Genomic DNA, 15,650 nt, shown 5'->3' with positions numbered 1-15,650 from the left:
ATAATAACCTACATATAGTTACTAATCTATATTAAGTTGATGGTCTCCTATGTTTGACCTCTTGCTGAAAGCTCTACTCTTCCCCACCCCCCACATTTTATGTTTATTTCATATTTGACCTCTTTTCTTGTATGTGTGTATCCATTAACCTCTTATCATGGAAGTAGATAATTTTAGCACTTTTGTCTTTTGACCTTCATATTAGCTTGGTAGGTAGTTGATCTGCTATGATTAGTATATATTTGCATTTACCAGGGTTTTTTTTTTTGGATAATTTTCTTATTCTTATTTGTGTTTTTTTCATTTCCACTTAAATAAGACATTTTAGTACTTCTTGCAAGGCTGGTTTCTTGGTGATAAATTCCTTTAAGTTTCGCTTGTCTGGGAAACTCTTATCTCTCCTTCCATTCTGAATGACAGCCTTGCTGGGTAAAGTGTTCTTGGCTGTAGGTGTTTTCCTTTCAATCCTTTGAATATGTCATGCCACTCCTTTCTAGTCAGTAAGGTTTCTGCTGAGAAGTCATCTGATAGCCTTATGGGGTTTCCTTTGTATGTAACTTGTTTCCTTTCTCTTGCAGCTTTTAGGATTCTCTCTTTATCTTTAGTTGTTGACATTTTAATCATAATGTGTCTTGCTGTGGGCCTCTTTGGGTTCATCTTTTTTTGTTGCTCCCTGTGCTTCCTGTACCTGGATGTCTGGTTCTTTCCTTAGGTTAGGGAAGTTTTCAGCTATTATTTCTTCAAGTAGATTGTCTGCCTCTTTGTCTCTCTCTTTTCCTTCTGTGACACCTATAATATGGATGTTAGTGTGTTGATGCTGTCTCCGAGGTCCCTTAGACTGTCCTCATTCTTTTTAATTCTTTTTTCTGTTCAGCTTGGGCGACTGCCTTTAGTCATTCGTCTAGCTCATGATCTGTTCTTCTGTCTCATCTACTCTGCTATTGATTCCCTTTGGTGAATTTTCACTTCTAGTATTGTATTCTTTATTTCTGATTGGTTCTTTTTATATTTTCCAATTCTTTGTTGAAGTTCTCATTGTATTCATCAATTCTTTTCCCAAGAGAAGTAAGCATCCTTATGACTATTAGTTTTACTCTTTGTCAGGTAGATTATTAATTTCTGTTTTGCTTAGTTCTTTTTCTGAGGATTTGTCTTGTTCCTTTATTTGGAATATATTCCTTTGTCTCCTCATTTTGCCTATTCTTCTGTGTTTACATCTGTGTATTAGGTAGATCAGCTACATCTCCTGATTTTTGTAAACTGACCTTTTGTAATAGATACCTTATGAAGCCCAGCAATGTGCTTCCCTCTTGTCACCAGTTCCTAATGTTCCAAGAGTGTCCCCTGTGTGGGCTGTGTGTGTCCTTTTGTTGTGGTCAGGTTGCTCTTGCTGCAGGTGCACAGGGAGGCTAGGCTGTCCACCTGGACAGCTGGTTGTAGGATTCAGCTGTGTGTGGTTGCTACAGTCCCTTCAGTCACTTTATTGCATGTGGGGACTCCCAGTACAGTTGGCTGCAAGGTCTAATAGCACATTCGTGCTGCAGTTTTTCTGTTAAATAAGTAGGCCCCAGTGTGGCTGGTTTCTAGGCTTAGGGGCTCACAGTTGCTATAGGCCTCTGGCCTGCAAGGCTATTGCCAGCTCTCTCAGTAGTGCAGCTGGATGAGGCCAACACCAAGTGTGGCAGCACACAGTTGTTACAGGCTTTGGAAGCGGGGGAAGATCCCCTATGTGGCTGTTTGACAAGCAAAAGTCTGCTGCAGCTGACAAGCCCCACCATCTACAGGTCCACACACCCTGTCAACACAGTCCTGCCCCGTGCACATGCCTGCCCAGCTGGAGTGGACCCACTTTCCCTGCTGCAGAGGCTACACACTCCATCAATGCAGGCCTTCCCCTTATGCACACCCTGACCCACAGAGGCAGATCCACTCACCCTGCTGCAGAGGTCCCACATACCCCGCCTACACAGGCCCAAAGTTGCCTGAGGGCTTGCTGGTAGGTGGGGCAGTCCCTAGGGTAGGCTGTCCACCCTAGCTGAGCTGGATTAAATTGGTGCTTTAGTGGCTGTGGCAAAGCCCTGTGCTAACAGGCCAGGGGAAGAACTCCAATGGTGTCTGCCAGCATCTGTGTCAGCATTCCTGAAGTGGGTTACAATAACGGCTGCCGCCAGTGTCTCAGTTCCTGGGAAGGTGGTTCTATCTGCCTCCTGCCTCCCTGAGATGCACCCAGAACCTATCAAGTGAGTCTCTTTCCACCAAAGCGTTGTGCACCTTTATGGTGATTTTGTTTTGCTTTCTGAAGTGGGTGAACTTGTGTATGGGCCCTTTAAGAGCAGGCATTTCTTTCTCTTATGTTCAATAGCTTTTCTGGGGGTATACCTCATTGTATTTGATAGCCAGCAAAGCCAGATATTATGACACTCACCTCAGTTTTTCTGAGTTCAAAAGCTGCTTATTGAGCCAGACCTGATTGCCTATGGTTAAAGTTCAGCTTGCTCTGCTTTGGTGGGCCAGGTTTGGTTCCCAGGAGCAAAATTGCACCATTCATCCATCACTAATCATGCTGTGGTGCTGACTCACATAGAAGAACTAGAAGGACTTACAACTAGAATATACAACTATGTACTGGGGCTTTGGGGAAGAAAAAAGAAAGAAAGGAAGATTGGCAACAGATGTGAGCTCAGTGTGAATCTTTCCTGGAAAAATTAAAAGCTGCTTACTGTAGCAGAACTCTCCTACTCAGATCTCCTATTCCTCCAGGGAAAGCTTCATACCTTAAGATTGCTCCCAGCCATGAAGCACAGTGGCTAGAATGTGGCTTTTTCCTCTCCAGAAAGGTATTTCTGCCTCTTCTACCTCTGTCCCTTATTGAGAGGGTTCTTTTTATCCAGTTTCCAGTTCTCTCTCAGGGGTAATTATTCCAAGGATAGTTTTAAGTTTGTTGTGTTTATGGGAAGAGGTGAGTTCAGAGTCCTCCTATGCTGCCATATTCTCAGCCATGAGTCAAGACATTTTCTAATTTCCCTTTTGATTTTTTCTTTAATCCATTGCTTGTTCAAGAATGCATTATTTAATTTCCACATATCTGTGAATTTTCCAGTTTTCCTTCTGCTACTGATTTCTAGTTCCATTCCATGGTGATCAGAAAAGATATGTAGTATAATATAAATTTTCTCAAATTTGTTAAGACTTCTTTTGTGACCTAACACATCAACTATGCTGAAGAATATTCCATGTGTACTTGAGAAGAATGTATATTCTGTTGCTGTTGAGTAAAATATTCCATATACATATTTGAGGTCCATTTTGTCTAAAGCATTATTCAAGTCTGTGGTTTTGTCACTGATTTTCTGTATGGGTGTTCTGTCCATTATTGAAAGTGAGGCATTGAAGTAAGGTATTGTATTGCTGTTGATTCTCCACTCACTCTTCAATTTTGCTTATATATTTAGGTGCTCTGATCTTGCGTGCATATATTATAATTCTTATCTCTTTCTGGTGAATTAAGCTTTTTTATCATCATATAATGTAAATAATGTATATAATCTTTGTTTCTTGTGACAGTTTTTGACAATATCTGTCTGACATAAGTATAGCCAACTAGAGTGACTAGTTGTATGCTAGATCAAACTGACATCTCTATTCAGACTGTCCCTCAGACAGCCGGCTCTCATCAGCACTCCAAGACAGGCTAGATTGAAGTCAGTCCTCTTGGTAGCCCCCAGAAAAATGTGGGCATCAGATTCATGGTACATCTCATCTCCTCCAGGGAAATCTGTGGTTTTTCATTCACTCACTCAGTGCTGAACCAGGGAGAGGGGTTATGGGGCTATGGCAACTGCCAGCCCAAACCACCATCTCTGTTCTCACTGGATCCAGGTAGCTATATTATGCCAGGTGCCATCAGTGCTCCAAGACAGGCTAAACAGAAGCCAGTCCACTCGCTAGCCCCTGGAAAAGTTGGGGCATTGGCTACAGGATCCACCTCTTTCCCTCCCCAGAAAGCTGGGAGCTGGGAGATTGCCTCCTGATCATATGGCACTATGCAAGACATAGGGATTATGTAAAAACAGGTCTTGAATTTCCCTACTGGCTTTGGTGTGCTACTTTTGTGCTCACTTGGGGTTCAAGAACCTTTCACCTAGTTTCTGGATTTCTCACAAAGGGAATTTGTCCATGAATTGTTGAATCAGTGTGCTTGTGGTGGGAAGGAGGGCCCAGGGCTTCCTCTTCTGCTATCTGGCTGACATCATTTTAAAACTTCTTAACTTTAATGAAGACAATTTATCAATATTTTCTGACATGGTTAGTTTGTGACTATATGTGTATCCTCTTTGAAAAATCTTTGCCTAACCTAAGATTATGAATATGTTTTCTTACATTTTCTTTAGGAAGCTTTATTTTTCACTTAGTTGTATTATCCATCTTGAATTAACTCTTGTTTCTTGTATGACATACTGGTGCAAGTTTATTTTTCCCATGTAGATATATAATCGACCCTCATTACTGTTGAAAAAATCATCCTTCTCTCCACTAAATAGCAGTGGTGCCTAGCACCAAATATAGCAGTAAATAAAATGGGTGTATATTGTGGGTCTTTTTCTGGACTCTCCATTTTTTTATTAGTCTATTTGTTTATCGTTGTGCAGACCCTGTATTTTCTGAATTACTTAATGGAAAGTGTTGGTATCAGGTAGTGCAAGTTTTCTAAGTTTTTCCTTCATCTTCAAGATTATGTTGACTATTATAATTCCATCTGTTTTCACAAAAATTTTAAAATCAATTTGTAATTTTCCATCAAAAATAATTTTGAAATTTTTATTTTAGGATTGCATTAAACTATAGATCAATTTGAGAAGAATTTATATCTTAAAATATTGAATATACTATACTTCTCAATTGATTTAGCTCTTCTGAAAATTCCCACGGTAATATTTTGTATTTCAAGTGTAAATTTCTTACACATAATTCATTGCATATATTCCCATGTATCTCTCTCTCTCTTGCTCTCTCTCTCTCACACACACACACACACACACAACCATATATAGTTGTGTTTTTCAGTTCTCATTTTCTTATTGTTTGTTGCTTGTATAGAGGTAAAGTTAATTTTTGTCTATTGGCCTTGTATCCAGATATCTTATTACATTCATTTATTAATTCTAATTATTTTGTAATTTCTTAGAATTCTCTATGTACACAGACATATCATCTGCAAACAATGACAGTATTCCTTCTTCATTTCCAGTCTTTCTTTTTTTTTTTCTTACCCTGTTTTACCGACTGGGATCAGCCATACAATGTTGAAAATAAATGCTCCCAATGGACATCCTCCTGATCTCAGGGAGGAAACGTTCATCGTTTCTCTATCAACTATAATGTTTGCTGTATGTTTTTTTTTTCAGATTCCCTTTGTCACACTGTAGCTTCCTTTTATCACAAGTTAACTGGGAATGTTTATGGTGAAAGGATATTTTTTCTTCATCTATAGAAATTATCATGTAATTTTTCAGTTTCTCCTCATATTGTGAATTACATTACATTGGCTTTCTAACTTTAAAACAACCTTTCATTCCTAGATCACCCTTTCCTTCCATGGCTATGATATATTATGCTTTACTATATTAGCTGGATTTACTTGGAAAATGTTTTGTTTAGAATTGCTAATCAGGAACTCATCCATAATTTTCCTTTCTAATAGTGCCTTTGTCAAGTTTTGGTATTTAAAGTTAGGCTGGCCTTATGGAAAACTTGGGAAATGCTTCTTCTTCTTTTTATATTCTCCAGATAAGTATGGATAAGATTAGTATTACTTCTTCCTTAAGTATTTGGAGGATATAATCATTTGAATTATTGTTCCCAATTCTTTACTCTTTTCCTGGTACATGATTATTCATCTAAGTTCTTTGCCAAGTGACTTTTTAGTACTGCCTATTAGAGTGAGGAGCATATCACACACATCCCTTCATTGATGTTGAGTTTGGTATGGTGACTTATTTGTCCAACACAATGTAAAATGATATGATTGAGCAAGTGTTGGCTTAATTTGACTGGGCTCTCGTGTTCCTGATGCATGCCACAGAGAGTATGCCCAGGTACCCACTTTGAGAAAGTTTTAAATTATATTTGACAGAACTTTATTTTATATAGGCATATTCATATTTTCAATTTTTCTCTATTCTATTTTGGCAAAGACATATTTTTGGAATAATGTATGTATTCCATCTAAAAACTTAAATTTATTGATTTTAAGTTACTAGTATCCTCTCTTCTGCTAATGCCCAAAAGATCAAAAGTAGGCAATTTTATTACCTGATATCAGTCATTTATATCCTTTCTCTTTTTATTTTGAACTATTGGCTAACTTTTATCAATTATTTTAATCTTTTCAAAGAATCAGCTTTTGTCTTTACTTATTTTTTTCTGTTATTTTACTTTTCATTTATTTCTGCTCTTTCTTTAATTATCTCTTTCTATCCACTGTCTTTGAGAGCAATTAATTCTTCTTTTCCTATCTTTTTGATAGACATTAGAATGAGAAAAAAACACATTTGGTTGTTCTCTGTCCGATATAATGCATTTCATTGTGATTAAAAGGATTAAAGTATAGCCTTGCCTAGAGAGTAGAGATATGCCTAATTTTTGTAGAACCTAAAAGAGTGTGCCTTGACAATAGGATTAGAATGGTGATTGTCCATACTTACTAATGCTTCTCTTAAATTTAGGAATTTCCTCAGTTCATAAATGTATCTCAATAATCGTTACATGAATATCATAGTCACTGTGAAACTTTGTATAGCAAGGATGAAGAGAGAACTTGAAAAATAATTTTGGATGCTATATGAAATATTCTCTCTTTTTATTTTCTATCCATTATTTAGCAAGGGAAATTTTTATATACTGATAATAAATGCTGAATATCTGCTTTTGTCTTTGATTATTCCATGGTCTGATCTCTACATTTACTTTCCCAGATGAATTAAAACAGTGAAATGGATGAAAACTCCAAGGTTCTATCTTATTAATTATAATTTTTTCTGAGATAATAGAATAACTATAAGCACATATGGCATCCCTTATATCAGCCCTCTGCCTATGTGGCAGTGAAAGGTCATCGAGATATTGCTCTACGCTCACCTCACGTTGGGGGATGACTTGCTGCTGCTGCTGCTTTCTTCTGACACAGATCTAGAAAATCGATAAACTTTATTTTAAAGCGGAGAAATTTTAAGTCTTGAACAATTAAGTGACCATTTGAATGAAGAATGTTCTTCAAAGAAACACAGTGACTGATTAAATGAAACATCTCCTTCCAACAAAACATCACCTTGCTTTGTGGATTAATTTCTCTCATCCTTATTTTATGTTTATTCAGTATGTATGTTATAAACCCACATTGTACAGTCAGGCTCCCTGATTCTGGGATATCTCTAACTCCTCAGTCAAGCAAGCCAAAACCATAAACTAGCAGTCAAGAATTTCAACTAATTTTTCTATATATTTCTACATATTTTTTCTTCCTCTCATAACACATACTCATGTCTTCTCTTCCTATCAATTCTTGGAAGGTAAAAGTAGAGGTAAATTCTTCTGGGGAAAAATATAGTAAATTATGAATAAGGGGCTCAATAATGATGTTTAAATATCTCTGTAACTGATTACAGATAATACGGTGATTCCACTTATTAATTTGGTCTACGCAAAAGTTTCTGATACATTGGAAAGCTATCATTATCTCCCATTTTATAGAGTTACAGAGAATAATTTTAAGAACATAAAGATTAAATCACTTGCTTAAGATATCATAGTTTTTACATGCAAGATTTAGGAGTTAAAACCAAGTTTTCTCAGGATAAACCTAATTTTCTCATTTCATAATCCAGTCTCCAGTCTCCTAACCTGATATTATGAACTACACAGGTAATTTCTAGTTAATAAGATGACTTTACAAATTAGCGATATTGATATTTAGGAAAATAAATATTATGGAGGCAGTTGCATAGATATTATCTCTACTTGAAAGAGGTGTTCTAATAACATTGCTTACCACTGGTCTGAGAGTCTGTGTCTAAAAAATCTATTTTTTAAAAGTTCCCTTGAAATGCAGTATTACCTATTCTCATGAAGCACAGGACAACATGGACTATTTAAACATAGACAGTGGAATAAGAGCTGCATAAACCTCCACAATACCCTTGGCACTCATTTCTCCTCCTAAAGTGATACTTGTGGTAAAATGAATAGTTTTAGTGATGAATAAAACTAGAAAAAAACATGAAAGACACCAAACTGGTTTGAAATGTATCCCTGGGCCTCTCTTTATATTGCTTTACCTGTAGTCTTAGATTATTCCTGATGAAACATGAATACTTTTCTTGACTTATTTAATTTAATGAGTAAAAAAATATATATATTTATATATAAATAAATATATACCTGTCACTTTCAGTTTCCCCTCTGTAGCATAGCTCTTTTATTTTCTTCCGCTTTATTGAAATAACAGCAGTAATGATGAGCACAGGTAGAAAAATGTAGAAAATGAGTTGAAATCGGTGCTTTGAAAGACTGGATCTTTCCTCCAAATAACTTCTACCTAGAATGGAAAATACCCATTTCAAATTATGTCAGAGATTTTATTAACCAAATGAAAACGTGGATTGGATATCATTACCAACACTACTCCCAGACACTAAACATTTCATCCATATACATTATGAATACAATAAAATCCAAAAAAACTAAACCGACATATAATGGGCTGTTAGTAATACTTTATTGATGTTTTTGAGCTTTCAACCTTCCACCACATGGTGATTTATTTGATTGAAGGTAATGCTCTTTCATGAAGCACACGTTTAATACTTGCAAACATTTCTTTAAATTCTTTCTGACACAGCTACTCCAAAGCTCAAACACATGTGTCACACAGAGTGTTGGAATTGTACCTAAATATGAGAATTAAATTTGGGAAATATGGTATTTAATTTCTCTTGCTTTACTACAATTCTTTCTAAAAATTAAAAATCTGTAGTCACTAAATTATGAAGTAAATTCTTTAATCAAATATGTAGCAATAGGAAATTGTTAAAATGTCTCTAGAATTATTTTATAGAATGCATAGCTAAGCCTGGCTTTGGCCCATTTCTGACTAACTAGTGTTAATATCTACATTTTCCTCATCAATTTTTATTCATTCTCCTCTGGATCTGTACTCGTTCCTGAGCATCTGATCTATGTGGCTCCTCAGGTTCCACCTTTTCGCACATATCAGCCATCTTTCTGGATTTGTAATGTATCAAGTTCTGCTTTCTACGTGATTTGTTGGCACGCTTCCTTTTATCTGATATGGAAAACTGTTCTATCACTTCTTTGCCAGTTGAAACTGTGGAGGAGATGCCAGGCAGAGCCACTGCCAAGTTACAGTTGTTGATCATTGAGTCTCGATATATTCCTCTTAAGACTGCCACAGCATGTCTCCCTTTTTTCCAATATGGTTTTTCAAGTGAGTTCAAGGGTGGAGCAACGTTTTCTTTTTCAGTCTGCTTTGTGCATGTGATTGGCACTCCCAGTACCTCTGGGATGAGGATTATGTATTTGTAATCAGAAAACCAGTGAATCAGATGAAGAGATCAGCCTTTCCGGCCATACACTGCAGACTGATTCTCAGGTACTTTATTGCCAAACATCAGGTATAGAAAAAAGGATTTTTCTCTGGAGGAGACTGATTCCATCAGCTTCAGCTCCCAAAGGTTTCCCTCTTTTCCCCCCACATTCATATTGACTTCAGAAAACAGATGAAAGTTTTGAGTACAGTATGCACGATATTGCTCATGAATGGAGCTCTCTCAGTCTTGTACTGTTAATTACATAACTCACATGATTACGCAGTTTCTCCAACCAGCTATTCCACCATAAATCAACACATTCCAGGTTTACTTAGAGTAATCTATGTATACATACAAGCATATCCTCCCAAAAACATTCAAAGAGAGAGACTCCTGGTATATTTCTGCTAACAAATACTATTAGTATGTGTGATGGTTGATTTTATGTGACAATTTGCACAATGGTGTGCTCATATGTTTGGTCAAATATAATTCTGGGTGTTTCTGTGAGGGCTTTCTGGAATGAGATTAACATTTAAATCAGTAGACTGAGTAAAACAGATAGCTTTCTCTAATGTGAGTAGGCCTCATCCAATGAGCTAGAGGCCCTAATAAAATAAAAACACTGACCCTACCATGAAGAAGAGAGTATTTTTTCTTGCCTAAGGGACCCAAACTAAGATATTGGCTTTCCTGGGTCTCAAGCCTGTCAGCCTTCAGACTGGAACTACACCATCAATCATCCTGGGGCTCCAGCCTGCTGACTCACCCTGCAAATCTTGGGAATTGTCAGTCTCTATAATCACACAAGCAAATTCCTTATAACATGTCCCTCTCTCTCTCTCTCTTTTCATACACACACACACACACACACATGCAAGCACACATACACACATCCTATTGGTCTTGTTTCTCTGGAGAACCCTGACTAATATAGATTCTGGTACCAAGAAGTAGGGTGTTGCTGTAATAAATACCTAAACATATGTGGAAATAGCTTTGGAACTGAGTACTGGGGAGGAGCTGGAGGAATTTCTAAAATCTAGGATTTTAGAAAAATCCTAGAGTACCATGAAGAGACTGTTGGTAGAAATATGGGCATTAATGAAGCTTCTGATGAGGGTTCAGAAAGAAAAGAGGAAAGCAGAAGAGAAATTCTGTATTTTCTTAGAGAATACATAGATAATCATGAACAGAATGTTGGTAAAAATATATACATTAAAGCTGTTGAAGCTGGGTGCCTGAGGGTTCCAGTAAACATTCAATAAGAACATGATTACCTTTTGACCTGGTTGCCAACACAGACACAGATAAAAAGAAGTTACTCTTGCTAACTTGGTGCTTTCTTGTTTAACATGAGGGATGACTCAAGGGTCAGAAGGATTTATGAGCTTATTTTGTAGAGGAAAAAAATGCCTTTAAGGACGTCAGGATGACCAGATAACTAGCCTCAAGCTGCTGTTGATGCCCAGATGTCAGATTGCCCAAGGGCGTATCTAGAGCAAAGGAACAGAGATTTCTCCTTTGTTTCTCCAAAACTCCTCCTCCGAAGCCCCTTAGCTCTATAAAGCCCCTGATTTCCTCTTTTGTTAAAGTAGATTTGAGAGAATCTATCCTCCCACCTTCTCATTTTGACCAACTTGAATAAACCATCAACAACAAAAAAAGATAACCTACTGAATGGGAGAAAGTATTTGCAAACCCAGCTCCCTTCCCACCCTCATCCTCCCTGCATCAGTGGAGCTTCTGATGCAGGTGATCCCGAATGTGGCAGAGATGTGAGCCATCACTGTACCTTCAGCAGCAAAATCAGCGACTGTAGCAACATCAACAATGATAAGACATCATTGAACCCTGAAGACAAAGGCAGGAATGATCAGAATACTGGTGACAGCCCTAACAGAGGTGGTGGAGGGTGGAAAGTACCAATCTTCAAATACAGCCACAGGTGCTCAGGTAAGACAAACCAAAAATTAGTGCTATAGCACCATCTACTGAAAAAAGAAAGGCCTCTAATCTTTAAGTGACTGAATAGTTAGGATAAAAAAAGATATACCTAAATAAGAAAAGTGTTTGCCGTGACAAATGCACCAGCAAAGGAGTAACCACAAGCAACATGAGAAGCCATGGTAAAACAGCATCACACAAAAAAATAAGTGTTCTCCAGAAACCAGACATAAAGTCATTGAAGATTGTGATCTAACTGACCAACAATTCAAAATGGCTGACATAAAGTAATTTGATGAGCTACAAGAAAAGTCAGAAAGTCAGTTCCATGAGATCAAGAATAAAATCAATAATCAGAAAGAATACTTTACCAAAGAGATTGAAACTCTGAAAAAGAACCAACAGAAATTCTGGAGCTAAAGAACTCAATAAATGAGATGAACAATGTATTAGGAAGCATTGGAAATAGAGCGGACCATAAGGAACAGAGAATTAGCAGGTTCAAAGATGGAAACCCAGAAACAATGCAGGGAGAAGAAGATAGAGAACTAAGATTTTTTTTTAATGTAGAAATTTTATGAGAATTTCCAACTCCATTAGAAAGGGCAATGTAAGGATAATAGGTATCCTAGAACAGAAGAGAGAAAGAAGGGAGCAGAGAGGTTACTTAAAGAAATAATAGCTTAGAACTTCCCAAACCTGGGAAAAGAACTGGATGTACAAATCCACGAAGCTAAAAGAACACCCAGTTACCTCAATGCAAAAAGACCTTCTCTAAGACACATGATAATAAAACTGTCAAGTCAATGACAAAGAAAGAAGTGACACTAGACCTGCCTTACAAGAAATGTTGAAAGGAAGTCTCCTACCTGAAATGAAAAGGCAAAGGTATACAAGCTTTGAGCAAGTAGACAAATAGAAAGAATCAGAAAATTGCAACTCTACATCTGAATAGGTTATAAACAATTATAACATAAAGTTTAAAGGTTAAGGAAGCTATAAAAATAACTATAACCACTTCAGTTTGGTAAGGAATTTACAACATAAAAGGGATGATTGGTGACAACAAAAACACAGAAGAGGAAGATGAAAAGGATGAAACCAGTATTGACCAATGAAGATTAGATGCTATCAGCTGAAAAAATAATCTTATCTATGACACCTTTTATAGAAACCTAATGGTAACCACAAAGCAAAAATTCAGAACAGAGACATGAAGCATAAATAAAAGGAAACTGAGAAAAAAATCACAGAAAACCACTAAACTGAAATGGCAGACAAAAACACAAAGAAGAAAAACAGCAATGAAAATATAGAGAAATGAGAAAACAAAAGATAAAATGGCAGTATTAAGTCCTAATATATTAATAATCACCCTAAACGTAAATGGATTGATATCACCAATCAAGACAGAATGGCTAGATGAATTAAAAAGCAAGACTCAACAACATGCTGCCTCCAGGAGATCCATCTCAGCTCTAAAGACCGAGGCTCAAAGTGAAGGGATGGAAGATGATACTTCAAGCAAATGGCAACCAAAAGAAAGCAGGTGCAGCCATACTTAGATCAGACAAAATAGACTTCAAGCCAAAAAAGATAACAAGTGACAAAGACAGATATTATACAATGATAAAGGAGACAATCCATCAAGAAGACATAAAATTTATTAATATATATGCACCCAACATAGGAACACCAAAATATATAAAGCAACTATTTACAGACTTAATGGGAGAAATTGACAGCAACACAATAATAATAGGGATATTTAATATCCAACTTACATCAATGGATAGATCATCCAGACAGAAAGTCAGCAAGGAAACATTGGCCTTGATTGAAACATTAGACCAGATGCACTTAATAAATCTATATAGACTATTCCACCCACAAGCAGTAGAATACACATTCTGCTCAATTGACCATGGAACATTCTTAAGGTAGATCATATGTTGGGAAACAAAACAAACCTCAGTAAATTTAAGAAGATCATATCTAGCATCTTTTCTGACCACAGTGGTATGAAACTAGAAATCAACTACAAGAAGAAAGCTGGAAAAGCCATAAATACGTGGAGACAAAACAACATGCTACTGAACAACTATTGGATACATGAAGAAGTCAAAGAAGAAATTAAAATTTCTGGAGGCAAATGAAAATGAGAATATGACATACCAAAATCTATGGGGTGCAGCCAAAGTGGTACCAAGAGGGAAGATTAGAGCAATACAGGCCTACCTCAGGAAATAAGAAAAATCTTAGCTAAACAATCTACACTACACATAGAGGACCAAGAAAAAGAAGAGAAAAGAAAACCTAAAGTCTGTAAAAAGAAGGGGAAAATAAAATCAGAGTAGAAATAAATGAAATACAGATTATAAAGACAATAGAAAACATCAATGAAACTAAGTTCTGGTTCTCCCAAAAGATACACAAAATTGACAAGCCACTAGACTCACTAAAAAATAAAAGAGAGCAGGGTAAAAAGTAAAACCAGAAATGAAAGATTAGAAATGACAATGGATATGACAGAAATACAAAGGATTATAAGAGAATACTATGAAAAACTATATGCCAACAAATTGGATACCCTAGAAGAAATGGATAAGTTCTTAGAATCATACAACATCTCAAAACTAAATCAAGAAGAAATAGAGAACTGGAATAGACCAATTACTAGTAAGGATACTGAAAAGTAATTAAAAACCTCCAAAAAAGCAAAAGTCCAGGACCAGATAACATCTCTGGAGAATTCTACCAAACATTCAAATAAGATTTAGTACCTATCCTTCACAAACTCTTCCAAAGAACTGAAGAGGAGGAGATACACTCTAATTCATTTTATAAGGCCAACATTATCCTGATACCCAAACCAGACAAGACAACACAAACAGAAAATTACAGACCAGTATCACTAAGGAAGATAGATGCAAGAATCCTCAACAAAATGTTAGCAACTTGAATGCAATACTTTAAAAGGATTATACACCATGATCAAGTGTGATTTATTCCAGGGAAGTAAGGATGTTCCACCATCCGCAAATCAATCAGATACATGATACACTACATTAACAAAATGAAGAATAAAAATCACACAGTCATCTCAATAAATGCAGAGAACACATTTGACAAAATTCACCATCCATTTACAATAAAAACTCCGACTAAAATGGGTATAGAAGTAAAGTACCTCAATGTAATAAAGGCCTAGTAAGACAAACAACCAACTAACATCATACTCAATGGTGAAAACCTGAAAGCTATCCAAGAACAGGAAAAAGACAAGGATGACCACTTTCACTACTGTTTTTCAACATAGTATTGGAAGTCCTAGGCAGAGCAATTAGGCAAGAAAAAGAAAATGTATCCAAATTGGAAAAGAAGAAATAAAACTTGCAGTATTTGCAGATTACACAATTTTACATATAGAAAAGCCTAAAGAATCCACCAAAAATCTTAGAAACAGTAAATGAATACAGCAAAGTTGCAGGGTCCAAAATCAACATAGAAAAATTAGCCACTTTCCATACACTAAAAATGAGCTAGCAGAAAGAGAATTCAACAAAACAATCCAATTCACAATTGCAACAAAAAGAATGAAACACCTAGGAATAAATTTAACCAAGGTGGTGAAAGATCTGTACACTGAAGACTAACAAAGGTTGAAATAAATCAAAGGAGATACAAAGAAATAGAAAGATATTCCATGCTCATGGATTGGAAGAATTAACATAGTTAAAATGTCCATATTACCTAATCACCGATTCAATGCAATCCCTATCATAATCCCAACATCCTTTTACGTGGAAATATAGAACAAAGATTTATAAAATTCATATGGAACAGCAAAAGACCCCAAATAGCCAAAGCAACCATGAGAACAAAGAACTAAGCTGGAGGCATCACACTCCCTGATTTCAAAATATACTACAAAATTATAGTCATCAAAACAGCATGGTACTGGCACAAAAACAGACACAAGGATCAACGGAACAGAATTGAGAACCCAGAAGTAAACCCACACATTTATGGACAGCTAGTTTTCGACAAAGGAACCAAGAACATGCAATGAAGAAAGGAATGTCTCTTCAATAAATG

At 36.4% G+C, this 15,650-nt stretch overlaps 1 protein-coding gene across 42 annotated transcripts in view; it reads right to left on the bottom strand.

Annotated features, from left to right (window-relative positions):
- LOC100630731 (disintegrin and metalloproteinase domain-containing protein 5) overlaps positions 1-15,650 on the bottom strand; it is a 212,597-nt gene that overhangs the window by 51,872 nt on the left and 145,075 nt on the right. For all 42 annotated transcript variants that reach the window (XR_011433233.1, XR_011433232.1, XR_011433234.1 and 39 more), the window contains 2 exons: positions 8,437-8,593; positions 7,138-7,188 (listed from right to left, as the gene is read on the bottom strand). Coding sequence is in view for 18 of the 42 variants with exons in the window: in XM_070253015.1 (XP_070109116.1) it covers positions 7,138-7,188; positions 8,437-8,593 (208 nt within the window). In the remaining 24 variants the exon portion in view is untranslated. The remainder of the gene's footprint in view (positions 1-7,137; positions 7,189-8,436; positions 8,594-15,650) is intronic.

This window comes from Equus caballus, chromosome 27 (genome assembly GCF_041296265.1).
Source record: "Equus caballus isolate H_3958 breed thoroughbred chromosome 27, TB-T2T, whole genome shotgun sequence".
NCBI classification, from domain to species: Eukaryota; Metazoa; Chordata; class Mammalia; order Perissodactyla; family Equidae; genus Equus; species Equus caballus.
This window is presented reverse-complemented; position numbering and strand designations above follow the sequence as displayed.